Source organism: Mastigoproctus giganteus, chromosome 9 (genome assembly GCF_048544385.1).
Source record: "Mastigoproctus giganteus isolate SK-2022 chromosome 9, ASM4854438v1, whole genome shotgun sequence".
In the NCBI taxonomy this organism is placed as follows: Eukaryota; Metazoa; Arthropoda; class Arachnida; order Uropygi; family Thelyphonidae; genus Mastigoproctus; species Mastigoproctus giganteus.
In genome coordinates, this window is record NC_143583.1 from 217,622,522 (window position 1) to 217,636,379 (window position 13,858).

Genomic DNA, 13,858 nt, shown 5'->3' on the forward strand with positions numbered 1-13,858 from the left:
GGTGGGTTGGAAAACTCTTGGCTTCGGGAGGGGGGGGGGTGGATATACAGACTAATCAGTAAACAGTATCCATATGCAGAGATTAAAATGATTCTTGCACTGCTTCTATTTGGATATATAGCAGTCAAGGTGTTGGAGATTACAAGACATGCTGTGTTCTCATGAGATAAGTAGTTATGTGGGAATACGTTACTTATGTTATGGTTATTCTAAGAGCAAAAACTGGTGCATATATATACATGCTTATACTCTAAAGCTGGGAGTACAAGGCTTTTGTGGATCTATTGGATGATTGTTTTCTACATCAGCATGTTCGGGAGGCAACTAGAGGGAGTAATACTCTTGATTTGATTATCAGTAGTGATTCTTCATGCATTAAGAATCTGCAGGTAAATGAACCACTGGGTGGCAGTGATCACATTGTGCTGAAGTGGGATTTACTCAAAGAGGTAACTACCATTAGGGGTAAAGGGAAGGGTTATTGCTTTCGTAAAGGCGACTACGATGGACTGAGACAATATTTAAATTCTGTACAGTGGGACCAATATACAGTATAACGTAATAATAATATACAGTACAGTATAAAAAGTACAGTATAATAAAAAGATTTGATTAATTTGAAGCTGTTTAAGTTATCAAGCAAAAACAAGATGTGTGTGTGCTGAGTATGTTGAACAACCTTACAGACAAATAGATCATGAGGAATGAGCACATAGAATGTATTATAATGGAGTGGAATTTTTAATTTTCAGATGTTGACTGGAAATTTAAAATCCCTCATTATTTTATGGCTGATCTTGCACAGCACAAATTTTCTGTATTTATTATCATTATTATTATTAGCCATATGGTGCAAGGAAGCCTGAGGCTTATACTACACCAGCCAAAAAAAAAAAATTCTTAATTACCCTGAGAGAGAGAGAGAGAGAGAGAGAGAAGGGAATCACCAAGAAAGAGAAAAATTATGATATCCAGCTCAGGGTGTGCCAAGCCCATACTCACCAGATATGAGCCCCTGGGATTAAGCAAGCAACAGCAGATTATGAGATTTCTTTGGCCAAGAATGCAAAGAAAAGTAGCAATGAATTCTTTGCTTATATTAACACTAGAAGGAAACGGATGAATCACATTGGCTCAGTAAATATGAATGGTATAACTATTTATGATAGTGTGTTCAGTTTGCTGGCAAACTGTAAATATTTCACATCTACACTGACCCATAAAGAAATTTTTAAAGATGGGAATACCAGAAGAAAAACAAGTCACATGTGGGAGCTAGATGATTTTGTGATAACTGAGAAGGAAATGGAAGAGAAATTGTAGAGGCTAAAAGTAAACAAGGCACTTGGGACTAATGGGGCTCTCCAGTTATACTAAAAGAAGCAGAAAAAAGGGTAAGGAGGCTTTTGGCCATAATTAAAAGAGCATCCGTTGATTCAGGATGAGCCCTATAGATTGGAGATGTGCAAATCTGCATGTTCTCCTATTCACAAAGTGGGATCAAAGGATGAAGTTAATAATTGCACACCTGTAAGCTTGACCTGTGAGGGAAAATAATGGAGTCAGTGGTTAAAGATGTATGCAGAATCATCTTGATTATTATTATTATTATTAATATCCATATGATGCAAGGAAGCCTGAGGCTTATGCTGCACCAGGAAAAAAAAAAAAAAAAGTTCCCGAGTAACCCTGAGAGAGAGAGAGAGAGAGAGTGTCAAAAGTAGAAGGGAATCACCAAGAAAGAGAAGAATGATGATATCCAGCCCAGGACCCTGGGTGCGCCAAGCCCACACTCACCAGATGTGAGCCCCCGGGGATGATAGACATGCAGTTCTTCAGAAATCAGAGTACAGATTCTTTAAAGGGAGATCTTTTATGACCAATCCTATTGGATACTGTGATGCAGTATCCAATTAATGTCCTTGCTATGCTCCTTACTGTTCTCAATATTTGTTAACAGGAGAGCCTGCTTCTGCAGGGATGGGATACACGTAAATAAAAAGGGTGCAAAGAATATTTATGGTGCTATTGAGGCAGTGTTAGTGCAAGAATATTTATGGTGGTATTGAGGCAGTGTTAGGTGCATTGGAAAGCTTTGGGTGGGGAATACACAGATTAATATATTAACAATAGCCACAGGCAGAGGTGAAATTGATACTTGCACTGATATTTATTGGAAATTGTGGGTCAGTCACTCACAGACTAGCAAGACATTTGTGGATTTATTGGATGGCTGTTTTCTACAGCAGCATGTTAGAGATGAATATCGATCTGATTATCAGCAGTGATTATTCATAGATTAAGAATCTGCAGATAAAAGAATCACTAGGTGGCAGTTATCACAGTGTATTGATTTGGGATTTACTTAAAGATGTAATTACCATCAAAGGTATAAAGGTAGAGGTTTTTGCTTTTGTAAAGGTGACTTTCAGACAGTTTTTAAATTCTGTACAATGAAACCAACTGATGATGTTACCAACAACAAATTCTAAATGAGAAGCATTCAAGGAATTAATCATGAAGCTACTAGGCTTTTCATACCAACTAAGAAATACTGTTCAATGTTTAGGCCTAAGTGGACGTCAGATGAACTGATGAAACTTGTGACAGAGAATCAAAATGCATGGGATGCATATAAATTATCAGCTGACACAAAATTCTGTGGTAAATATAAACTAGTCTGTAATCAACATGCTAAGGAGGTCACACAAGCAAAGGCAGATTACAAGAAATCTTGGTGAAGGATGCAAAGAAAAACAATAAAGACTTTTTTATTTATATAAACACTAGAAGGATGGGGATGAATCAAAATCACTTGATATCGATGGATTCACTGTTGATGATCCTGCTCAGGTTGGTTACCTTGCATCTTCATTCACACGTGAAGAATTCTTTAGTGAAGGGGATGCCAGAAGTTTATTAAGCTCTAACAGGGAGTTAAATGATTTCATAATAACTGAGAAGAAAGTAAAAGAGGAATTGTTGAAGTTAAACATAAGAAAGGCACCTGATGTGGATGGGATCTATCCAATTATATTAAGGGAGGCAGCAAAGGAAATGAGCAAATTCTTAGCCATAATTATGAGAGCATCCTTGGATTAATGGGAAGTACCCTGCGAGATGTGCTAATGTATCTCCATTTCACAAAGCTGGATCATAGGGTCACATGAGTAATTACAGACCTGTTAGTTTAATTTCTATTCCATGGAAAATAATGGAAGTAATTTTCCATTATTAATTTTCCACTGGTAAAAGAAATAATGCAGGATCATCTAGACAAGACTGCAGGTATACTTTAGACACAGCATGGGTTTCTTAAGGGGAAATCTTGTTTGGGAGCATTAAAGGCAAGTTGCTCTATGGATGGTTGAGTGGCAGTACTGCATATTGGTAGCAGTAACTCCAGAGTAATGTACCAACTGTGCAATAGTACACTCAGGGAGGTGGGGAATGAAAAAGATTTGGGGTAATTGTGCAGTCAGATATGAAGTGTTCTGAGCAGTGCAGATGGCCTGCAAGAGTAGCTCATGGTGCATTGTCAATGATATACAGGAATTTTACTTGCAGTGATAAGGAGGTGATTATCCTTTTGTATAAGGCAGTGGTCAGACCACACCTTGAATACTGTATACAGATCTGGAGGCCTCATTTTAGGAAAGATGTAGAGCTGCTGGAATGAGTACAGAGAAGGGGAACGAAATTGGTGAGTGGAACAAAGGGTTACAGTTACCAAGAAAGGCTTAAGTTCTGGAAATTCAGCTTTTGGATACTAGGCACCTGCGAAGTGATCTAATTGAGATATATAAGGCCTCCAATGGTGTTAGCAAGCTCAATGCTATTGGGATTCTTCCTCTTGCTCAGATTACTTACCTGAGGGGACATAAATTCAAATTTAGGAAAAACAATTGTAGAATAGATATGCAGAAATTTGCCTTTAGCTAGCCAGTGGTTGATAGTTGGAACAATCTTCCATCTGTTTTAGTGGAGGTCAACAATTTAAATAAGTTCAAGACAGAACTAGGTACAGAATGATGTAAAATAATGAAGCCTACAAAAGCAGATTGATCTGCAACAGTATTACAAAGAAGGTTAGGCTTGCAAAGGCAGCTTATGTGAAATTGCTAGAGCAAAGAATGGGAATAAGGAGTTTTTCATGTATGGGAATATAAATAAAGCAACAGTGAGTTAGATCAGTCCATTTTGTAATAAGTACATTTCCATTTTAACCTCCATTCGCCGAATCCGCTACCGAGGCCATAGCCTATCCGCGGTAATGTCAGAGAATGGGATTTTCCTAACTTTTAGAATTCAATTTTTGTTAGTAGATAAATAAATAATAACCCAACAATAAACAATTCCTATCCTGGCCACTTAGCCTCATGCAAGGAGAATCAACTTTGATTTTCTATCCATTGATCCTAATTGGATGAGTTGACATCCCTGCTACTTGGAGGCGTGCCACTACTACCCAGCAATCTAAATCTTCTTTTAAAAACTTCCGCAACATACTTATTAAAATAAGTAAATAACCTTTTATCAGTGAACATGACATGGAGTCTCTCTTTCTCCAGATAGCCAATTGATAGTTCCAATTCCAATCTCAAGTCAACATAATAATTGCAGTCAAGCATAACATGCTCAGATGTTTCTAACTCTCCACATTTACACAACCCATTGTCTTTGAGACCAAGTTGAAAGAGTCTCAATGCCAGTCCATGTCCAGTTATCAAAAACGTAGAACACAGACCAAACTGTTGCCACACCTTTCTTTTAACATCAATTATATTAATTCTAGGCAAAAACATAAAGGTCTGACATCCTTTTTCAGATGTTTCCCATTTTGTTTGCCATCTTTAACTTCCTCTAAAACTCTATTCTTTTCACTTTTAACATCTGCTCTTGTATAAATTTTATCTGGTTCTGGACAAGTTCTTATTCTTACTATTGTCTTCCTGATATTTCGCTTAGTAAGATATCCTACTCCAGCTATTAATACTACATACTGGACTGGCAACCTACCTGATATTACCTGTAAGGCTTCTGTGGACACCGTCCGACATGCCCGAGTAATCCCTAGTAATGCAAATCTTTGTGCCTGTACTAGGTGTTTTTGAATAACCTTATTTCCAATTCTATGAACCCAAGCCCCGGCAGCATAACATATTATAGGTGAAAATAAACAATCATATAATAGATTGAGGCCTCTACCTTTTATACCCCAATCTCTTCTAATCACCCTCCGGAGCTTGGCATACAATGTTTTAATTTTAACTTTTAGATATTTAACGTGTTCTGTAAAGAACAAACGTTCTTCAATCATTAAACCAAGATATTTTGTTACTTGTGCATATCGAACGGCACTCCCCATCAGCCGTACAGTAGGAGCTCTATTCATGCTTAGTCTTCCCTTAAGCAGCATCTGAACCGTCTTTTCCTTTGAAACCTGCAATTTATGTTTCCTTATCCATACTTCTAACGTTCTCAAAACTTCTTCTGCTTTACTTTCTGTAGAAGATCTGGAATTTCCTTGAACCATCAATACCAAATCATCAGCATAAGCTATTTTTGTGACATTAGCATTAGTAGAGGCATATGATGCAAGAAAGCAAGCTTATTCAGCATCAGCCAAAAAAAAAACAAAAAAAAAAAAACACACCACTCCCATTTCACCCCTCCGTTCGCTCGAAATACCTGTCCAGTTGAGCCTTAAATTTGTTTCGGCTATCAACTTCAACAACAAGTGATGGAAGTCGGTTCCACCAACCAACCACCCGCTGGCCAAAGGCAAATTTCCACACATCTATCCGACATCCGTCCTTCTTCAATTTGAATTTATGCCCTCTGAGGTGATTATTCTGAGCAAGATGAAGAATCCCATTGGCATTGAGCATGCTCAAACCATTCAAAGCCTTATACACCTCTATTAGATCACCTCGCCGGTGCCTAGTCTCCAGACTGTAATTTGCAAAACTTAAGCCTTTCTTCGTAAGAGCAACCCTTTGTTCCAGTCACTAATCTTGTTGCCCTTCTCTGTACCCATTCCAGCAGCTCTACATCCTTCTTGAAATGAGGCCTCCAGACCTGTATACAGTACTCAAGATGTGGCCTAATCATTGCTTTATACAAGGGAATAATCACCTCCTTATCCCTGCTAGAAAAATTCCTGTATATCATTGACAAGACACCATGAGCTACTCTTGCAGCTCGTCTGCACTGCTCAGGGAACTTCATCTCTGCCTGCACAATTACCCCAGGTCCTTTTCATTCTCCACCACTGTCAGTGTAGTACCGCAGAGTTGATACGTTGCTCTGGGGTTACTGTTTCCCATATGTAGTACTTTACATTTGTCAATGTTAAACTTCATTTGCCACTTCTCAGCCCATCTGTTCAACCTTTCCAGATCCTGTTGCAGCAGCATAGCATCAGTGGTGTCCTTAACAACCCTGCCAACCTTTGTATCATCTGCAAACTTGGACATTAAACTTGATATCCCATCATCAATATCATTCATAAACACCGAAAACAACAATGGACCCAACACTGAACCCTGAGGAACTCCACTAATAACATTAGTCCACGTTGAGCAGTGTCCATTGATTACCAGCCATTTCTTCATTTAAATATTCATCCAGTGACACCAGCCATTTCTTCATTTAAATATTCATCAAAGACCATGTTCACGCAAAGGGGCCTATCACCGAGCCCTGTGGACATCCTTTAATAACTTTCCTAATTACTTCTGTAATCTTGTTTTAACTACTACTTCCCTATTGGAAAAGTAGCTTCTAAATACCTTATATAATCTAGTTGTACATACTTCTTTAATTCTAGACATGATGCCTCCCCAGCATAAGTGGTCAAAAGCACCCTTGAAATCTATAAATATACCAAGACAGTACCGTTCCTCACTGTCCTCCACCACCTGAAGCAATCTATATACCGCATCTTCAGTTGATGAGTCTTTCTTAAAACCATATTGGTTTTGTGATGACATATTTCTTGAATCATACCTCATCATAAGACAGTTCATACATAATCTTTCATATATCTTGCCTAAAACAGAGAAGAGAGCAATTGGACGATATGTACCAGTTTCATTAAGCATGCGATCTGTCCCTTTTATAAGTAATTTTATCTGTGCTCTCTTCCACTCATCCGGAAAGGCACCCTCTTCTAAGCATCGATTATACAGATTCAGATATAATTCTGGAGCCATTTGAAAAGATCTTTTCATAACCAAAACTTCTATTTTATCCAGGCCCGGCGATCTGCCATCCTTCGCCTGGCCCATGGCCATTGTTAATTCTTCTAACGTAAACTGTTCTTCTGGTGTCACAAAAAGATTCTGACCATCTATTTCTTGTTCATTGACTTCTTCACTTTCATCTGGAAAGAGATCGTCCAATATCCTGTTCACTGATTCTTCCCAAGTTAAGGTTTGACTATTTTCATTACCAATAGTACTCATTATTTCTGATAGGCTTCTTTTATTAGTTAATAATTTAAAAATAGAATTCCATGGATCACTGGATCCTTGTTTGCTCACATATTCCCTCCACTTATTCTGTTTAGCTTTACAGATAGCTGTAACATATTCTTTACGACAAGATTTATACATATCTTTATACACCTCACACAAATCTAAATCTCCATTTCTTCTTACAGCCTGGAATTTTCTCCTTAAACGAAAAGTTTCTCTCCTTTTTTCAGATAATTCAGTACTCCACCAGAATACTGGCCTATTAACCTTATACCTTTTCTTCATACTACTAGAACATGCATCTTTTAAAATAACAGTTAATTGTTTTACATAATCATTTGATGTCAGGCCCACCCAATTTATTTCATTGATACCACTCAAAAACACCTGCTCAAACTTTGGCCATCTTGCAGTTTTATCCATAAATCTATCAATATCATTCAATGTTCTCACTGAATCATTTATAACACAAGAGAAAGAGATGCTATTATGATCATTAGTGGTGTGATGTTCTATCACTTTCCAATTTCTAATATTATCCACAATAGAGGTAGTCGCCAAAGTTAAATCAATATATGATTGTCCATGTACCGTGGAATAAGTAGGAGCATGTCCTGTCACATTTAACACCTCCATACCTGAGGCATCAATGAATTCCTCCAGCATCACTCCTCTTTCATCGGATACATCACTACCCCATAATGAAGAACAAGCATTAGAGTCCAAGGAAACCACTACATTACAAGAGCCAACTAATTCAAATAATTTATCTAAATACTTTATATGTTGTTCCATTCCTTCTGATGGCTGACAATATATTGTAACAACATACAACTTGCCACATTTCCCTATAATTTCACAACAAACGTGCTTCTCATCACACAAGGATAACACTTGTGTTACAACTACTTCGGGATCTCTAATTACTATGGCCGTCATTGGATTATCACCTTTAGAAACAATTCTATATCTAATAGGATAACCTGCTACTTTACCTTTAATTACATATGGCTCCTGCAAGAGGGCCACCGAGAAATCTTCACATTCCATTATATGATTTATTTGCAATGCGACTGCCTTAGCTCTTTGTGCATTAACTTGCAAAAGTTTAATATGCTTATCCATAATTAATTTTCCTTTTATGAATATCTAGGGCCCTTTGGTACTCAATACACTTTTTATCCACGGCAGCATGAGCAGTCTCTTCATTCTTCCCTTTACAATTAGAACACTCCGGCTGTTTCCCTCTATTTGGACAATCTTTAAACAAATGTTCTTTGGAACAGTGACCACACCGCATCACTCTCCTACAATACTTTGCAGCATGGCCAAAAGCAAGGCATTTATAACATTGAGTAATTGAATAAATCTCTTTAAATTTGTAGGCCATCCATCTCACAAATAATCTTACTCTATCCTTAACAATATTCCATAATATAGGAGTTAACTGTAAAATCCAGTTATTCAACTGTGTATTCCTGTTCTTATTTACTGTTAAAATCTCAATATTTTCTTTAAACTTCTTTTCACTTATATCACAATCTTTAAAGTTTTTCATCCACAATTGCTGCAAAAGTTCTTCTTCTTTCTCTACATCTTTTTCCACATCAAATAACACAATTCTAGGATATATAGGTTTAGGCACAATATACTTCAATCCCAAGTCCTGAATTTTGGAACACGATTTCAACTTTATCAAATCATCATTTGTTTCAGCTTCTACCAGGACTTCCCTATCTCTTATTGGTTTTAAATTCCGAACTTTAAGGTTTGATAACATCGACCTTATTTCTTTCAAGATATCCACTTTAACTTCTTCACTCGTTTTGTGTTTATCTGTCGTTGCTTTAATAATCATAACTTTTGACACTGTATCTTCAAGTTTATTTTTCACAATAGTAGAATAACTTTGTTTTTCATACTTTCTTTTTACTTTCTCTTTCAATAAAACATTCTCAAGATACACTTCTTGCGCCTTTTGTTCCAGTTTATCCAATTATTTGTCCAAAATAATTCTTATCACTGCAGTAGGAACTTTACTTTGCTCATCCCACAGAAACCAGCTTAATTCACTTCTTATTTCTCTCACATAATCAAAACCTTCCATACTCGGTCGTTCACTTACACTATTTTTCCGTTTTCTCTTCTTATGTTTTTCACCATCACTCAGTTCTTGTTTATCTTCCACTTTTTTAGACTTTTTACTTTTACTTCCTTTTTGCAAAGATTGGAAAGTACCTGGTAATGATGATGATCTCGTCTTTACTGGTGTCCTCTTTAAAGTTTTTCCAATAAAGATATCCTGTTCCACTAATTCCTGGGCTGAAGAAAAAATTTCTTTTGTCAAATCTTGTCATTCACCTTCTGTAATAACATTCATAACTGGCTGTATTTCCTGATCATCCATCCTTATCAAATCCTCCTCACTTGAAGAGGCAGAAGAAGAAGACATAATGTATAATATAAAACTTTATATTTACAATTAAAAACTGAAATCTAACAACAGAAGTCAGTAACTATTTACAAATATACAATCAATGTAAGCAAACAAGAAGCCACAATCCACTTGTCAAAATGGAATATTAAAATTGCACTTAGAAAATCTATTCAATAAATGCGTCTAAAACACTTTGCCCAAGTTTAACAGGCAAAGGTCCCAGAGGATCGACTCACGAATTTGTGCCAATAAGGCAAACTGTGCCAAAGGGCACGGAAATGCTCACAATTTAACTAAGAGCACGGAAATGCTCTAACACACCTCAAGAGGAGAAAAATTAAACACCCCCCTCTTGAGATAATTTTATTAACGAGACCTTCGTCCCCTTTGATCTGTCTGGCTCAACTTCGCCAGGTAGGGGTATCACCCCTACCTGCCCGCCCCGGACCACAAGGAGGTGTGAGCCTTAGACGCTTAGTTTTATTTGCCAAAAATGTAATCAATAACCTATGTCTCGCACAAGCTTAATGGCACAATAATCAGCAAAAGTAAAACATTGCCCAGCATCGCCTCCGGGGCTGTAATAAGTACAGAAAAATTTGAGATAACCCAGTTGTTGATGTCTTGAACAGGATGACTTGTTTGTTATTTGGTTTTTAGGAGCATTAGCAACTAAGGCCATATTGCTCCGGGGATATGCAGTGGTCATTCCCTGACCTTTCTGCAACCTCCGTATTTGGTGGTCACGGGCTCGAACCCCGGTCTAATCAAGAAGCGTGTGCTACCACAGTTGCTCCTGCCCACCTGGCTATGGAGGCGCCAGGATGACTTGAACAGGGGTACTTACCATTAATATTTACAAATGAAAGACCCCTTTGTTGTGAACATCTCTGTGCTATTGAAGGTGGGGTTTCTGTATGATTGAAGCAGCGAAACATGGAAATGGTGATATTGAAATTTCAAAAAATGCTTTCTTAGAAAAACATTTGAGCCTAAAGGCATATAAGGCTCCTGCAGTTGATGTCATATACACAGTAATTTTGAGGTAGTTGGCAAGAGAGAGAGAGAGAGAGAGAGTATATTGAATCTTTAATAGTAATTATGAGGACATCAGTGGACTCAGCAGAGATTCTCTTGGATTAGAGAAGTGATATTGTATCATAATACACAAAGGTGGTTCTGGTGCCTCCATAGCCAGGTGAGCAGTAGCGGCAGTGTGTAGCACACGCGTCTTGATTAGACCAGGGTTCGAGCCCGTGACCACCAAATGCGGAAAGGTCAGGGAATGACCACCACATATCCCCAGAGCAATATGGCGTTAGTTGCTAATGGTCCTAAAAACCAAAATAACAACAAAGGTGATTCTAAAAGCAAAGTGGATTACTCCTAAATGGTCAGTGTAGCTTCTGTGGTATAAAAAATCACATTTAACCAATGTGGTTATCTATTTTACCAGAGCCACTAAAGAGCAAGTGGGAAATAATCTTAATGTTGTTTATTTGTATTTTGGCAAAGGCATTCGACTCAGTTCCACATGAAAATGTATCATAAAAACTGAAACAAGGAATTTCAGGGAAAATCCTTTGATGGATCATAGTGTGGCTGCAAGTTAGAAGGAAGAAAATTATGAGTAATGATTACTCTTCAGGTTAGGCTAACATAAGAAGTTAGGCTTGTCAAGTGGTATTTGGATCACTATTGTTTTTGATTTTCTTAAATGACATTGACAAAGGATACAGGACATGATATCAGAATTTGCAGATGATGTGTAGATTTGTTGAATAATTAATAATCGATGCCAAGTAGCATTTCGTCTTCAGGATGACTTGGATAGACTTCGGGGATAGTCATAAAAGTGGCAACTATGTTTTAGTGCAGCTAAATTCAAGATCTTACACATGGGGACCAACATCTAAATAACTTGTGCTTAGTGGGGTTGTACTGAAAAGAGTAGAAAAAAAGAAATTTGGGAGTTATGGGAGTAAATTTGGGAATTTAAAAACTTGGATATCCAAATGCTTGAAAAATAAAATTAATAAATAAAATTTCAAGATTTGATATGGTTAGATATGAAGTTTTCTGAGCAGTGTAGGCAGGCAACAAGAAAGGCCCATAGTGTACTATCAATGATTTATCGAACACATTTGCTTGTAGAGATAGGAAATTGCTATCTCACTGTATAAGGTAATTGAATACTGTGTATAAGATAATTGAATAAGATTAAATACACAGTATAAGATAATTGAATAAGATTAAATACACAGTATAAGATAATTGAATACTCATCTTATTAAAAAAAAAAAGACAACAATGTTCCTGGTGAGATCAGTAAAGGAGTACCCATATGGGCCTGTGTTGACCTCCATATGTGGACTACAGGGTTTGGTAGTTACACCTTAGTGGAGATCTGATTCAGTTGCATAAGGCTGTGAGAGGAGAAAGTAAAATGAATGTGGGTAAATTTTCACCATTATAATTGATTCCAGAACATTAGGGACCATAAATTCAAATTGTGGTTGAAGATATTTAGACTGGATTGCAGGAATGAAGTTTTCTTTTAGCCAGTGAGTTACCTGCAAAAATGATCAGGCTTTGGCAGCTTGGAGAAATTCAGAGGTCAGCTGGGTACATAGCTGTGTTAGGAGGGTGTCCTATAGGTAGTTTATTATTATTATTTTTATTTATTTATTATTTTTATCATTTTTTTTTTTTCACTGGTGCAGCAAAAGCCTCAGGTTTCCTTGCATCATATGGCTAATATAAATTGTAAATTAACAAAAGTAAGTCCTTTTGTAGTAGCTACAAAAGTTCATCCTTTATAGACTGGATACAATGCTTTTTTTTTTTTCATGGAGAAGGAAGGAAGTTTATAATAATCTTTTAACCCTACTGGACATCAGAGAAATTACATCTCCAGTGGATAAAATAAAATTTCAAGATTTGATCTCTCATTCAGTATTTTAGAATTCATTCTCATATGCATAGTATTTCATGAACATCCTAAATTATTTCTTTTTTGAATTACATTTTGTTGAATCATTTGTACTTTTATAACTATTTTGAGTTACAGTGAACTTTAAAAAAAAAATTGTAGCTGCTTTTAAATGTTTCAGGGCCCAGTAGGATCTGGAGGCCCTTCAGGACCAGCTGGATTACCAGGACTAGTGGGTTTACCAGGTCCACCTGTAAGTTGAAAATTTCTAATGAAATAGTCTTCTGTGTTGCATATTTTATTAGAAAATAAATTATTCATATTTTTTTGCTTATTAGAAATTAATTTGAGCAGTTCAGATTTATTTATTGTTTTTTAATTGAATTTAGATGTGAAATCCAGTTGATAATGATGTTAAAACGGCATTTCCATATGTGTATATAAGTTGTAAAATATTTTTTAAAAAAATCTTGAAATAATTCCAATGCTATGGTAGTCAATCCAAAAGGAATTTAAAAACCTGGATATCCAAATGCTTGAAAAATAAATAGCACACAAGGAATGATACTACAGAGCATACAATGAAGGAATTTATTTTGAGGGAATTAACCCTCAAAATAAATACTTCAGTATTTATTTATAGTATTTATAGTCTACCTCTCATTTGCTCATCTTCAATGAAAATCGCTTAGAATAGCACATCAAAAATATTGTTCCTCTGCATCAAAAAACTGGGATTTCTTCTCTCTCTCAGAATTATTTTTCTTCTAAACAGCTCCTCTCTATACAACTCAAATCAGCTGTACTATGGAATATTGTTCCAAACCTGGGGTGGTTCTCCCAAAACTCTCTCAAATTTCTAGACTATTCAAAAGTGGGCAGTCAGGTTAATTGATGATCCATCTCTTACAAAATCTTTCTGCTGTCTGACTCATAAACATTCAGTTTCCATTTGCATGCCTTTTCTGTATATACTTCTTGGGGCACTGTTCTTCTGAACTGGCATCT

At 36.6% G+C, this 13,858-nt stretch overlaps 1 protein-coding gene across 2 annotated transcripts in view; it reads left to right on the top strand.

Annotated features, from left to right (window-relative positions):
- The window catches only part of LOC150081124 (uncharacterized), a 1,253,880-nt gene that overhangs the window by 961,368 nt on the left and 278,654 nt on the right, over positions 1–13,858 (top strand). For both annotated transcript variants that reach the window (XM_090381132.1, XM_090381131.1), the window contains exon 32: positions 13,032–13,103. In XM_090381132.1, the coding sequence (XP_090237258.1) occupies positions 13,032–13,103 (72 nt within the window). The remainder of the gene's footprint in view (positions 1–13,031; positions 13,104–13,858) is intronic.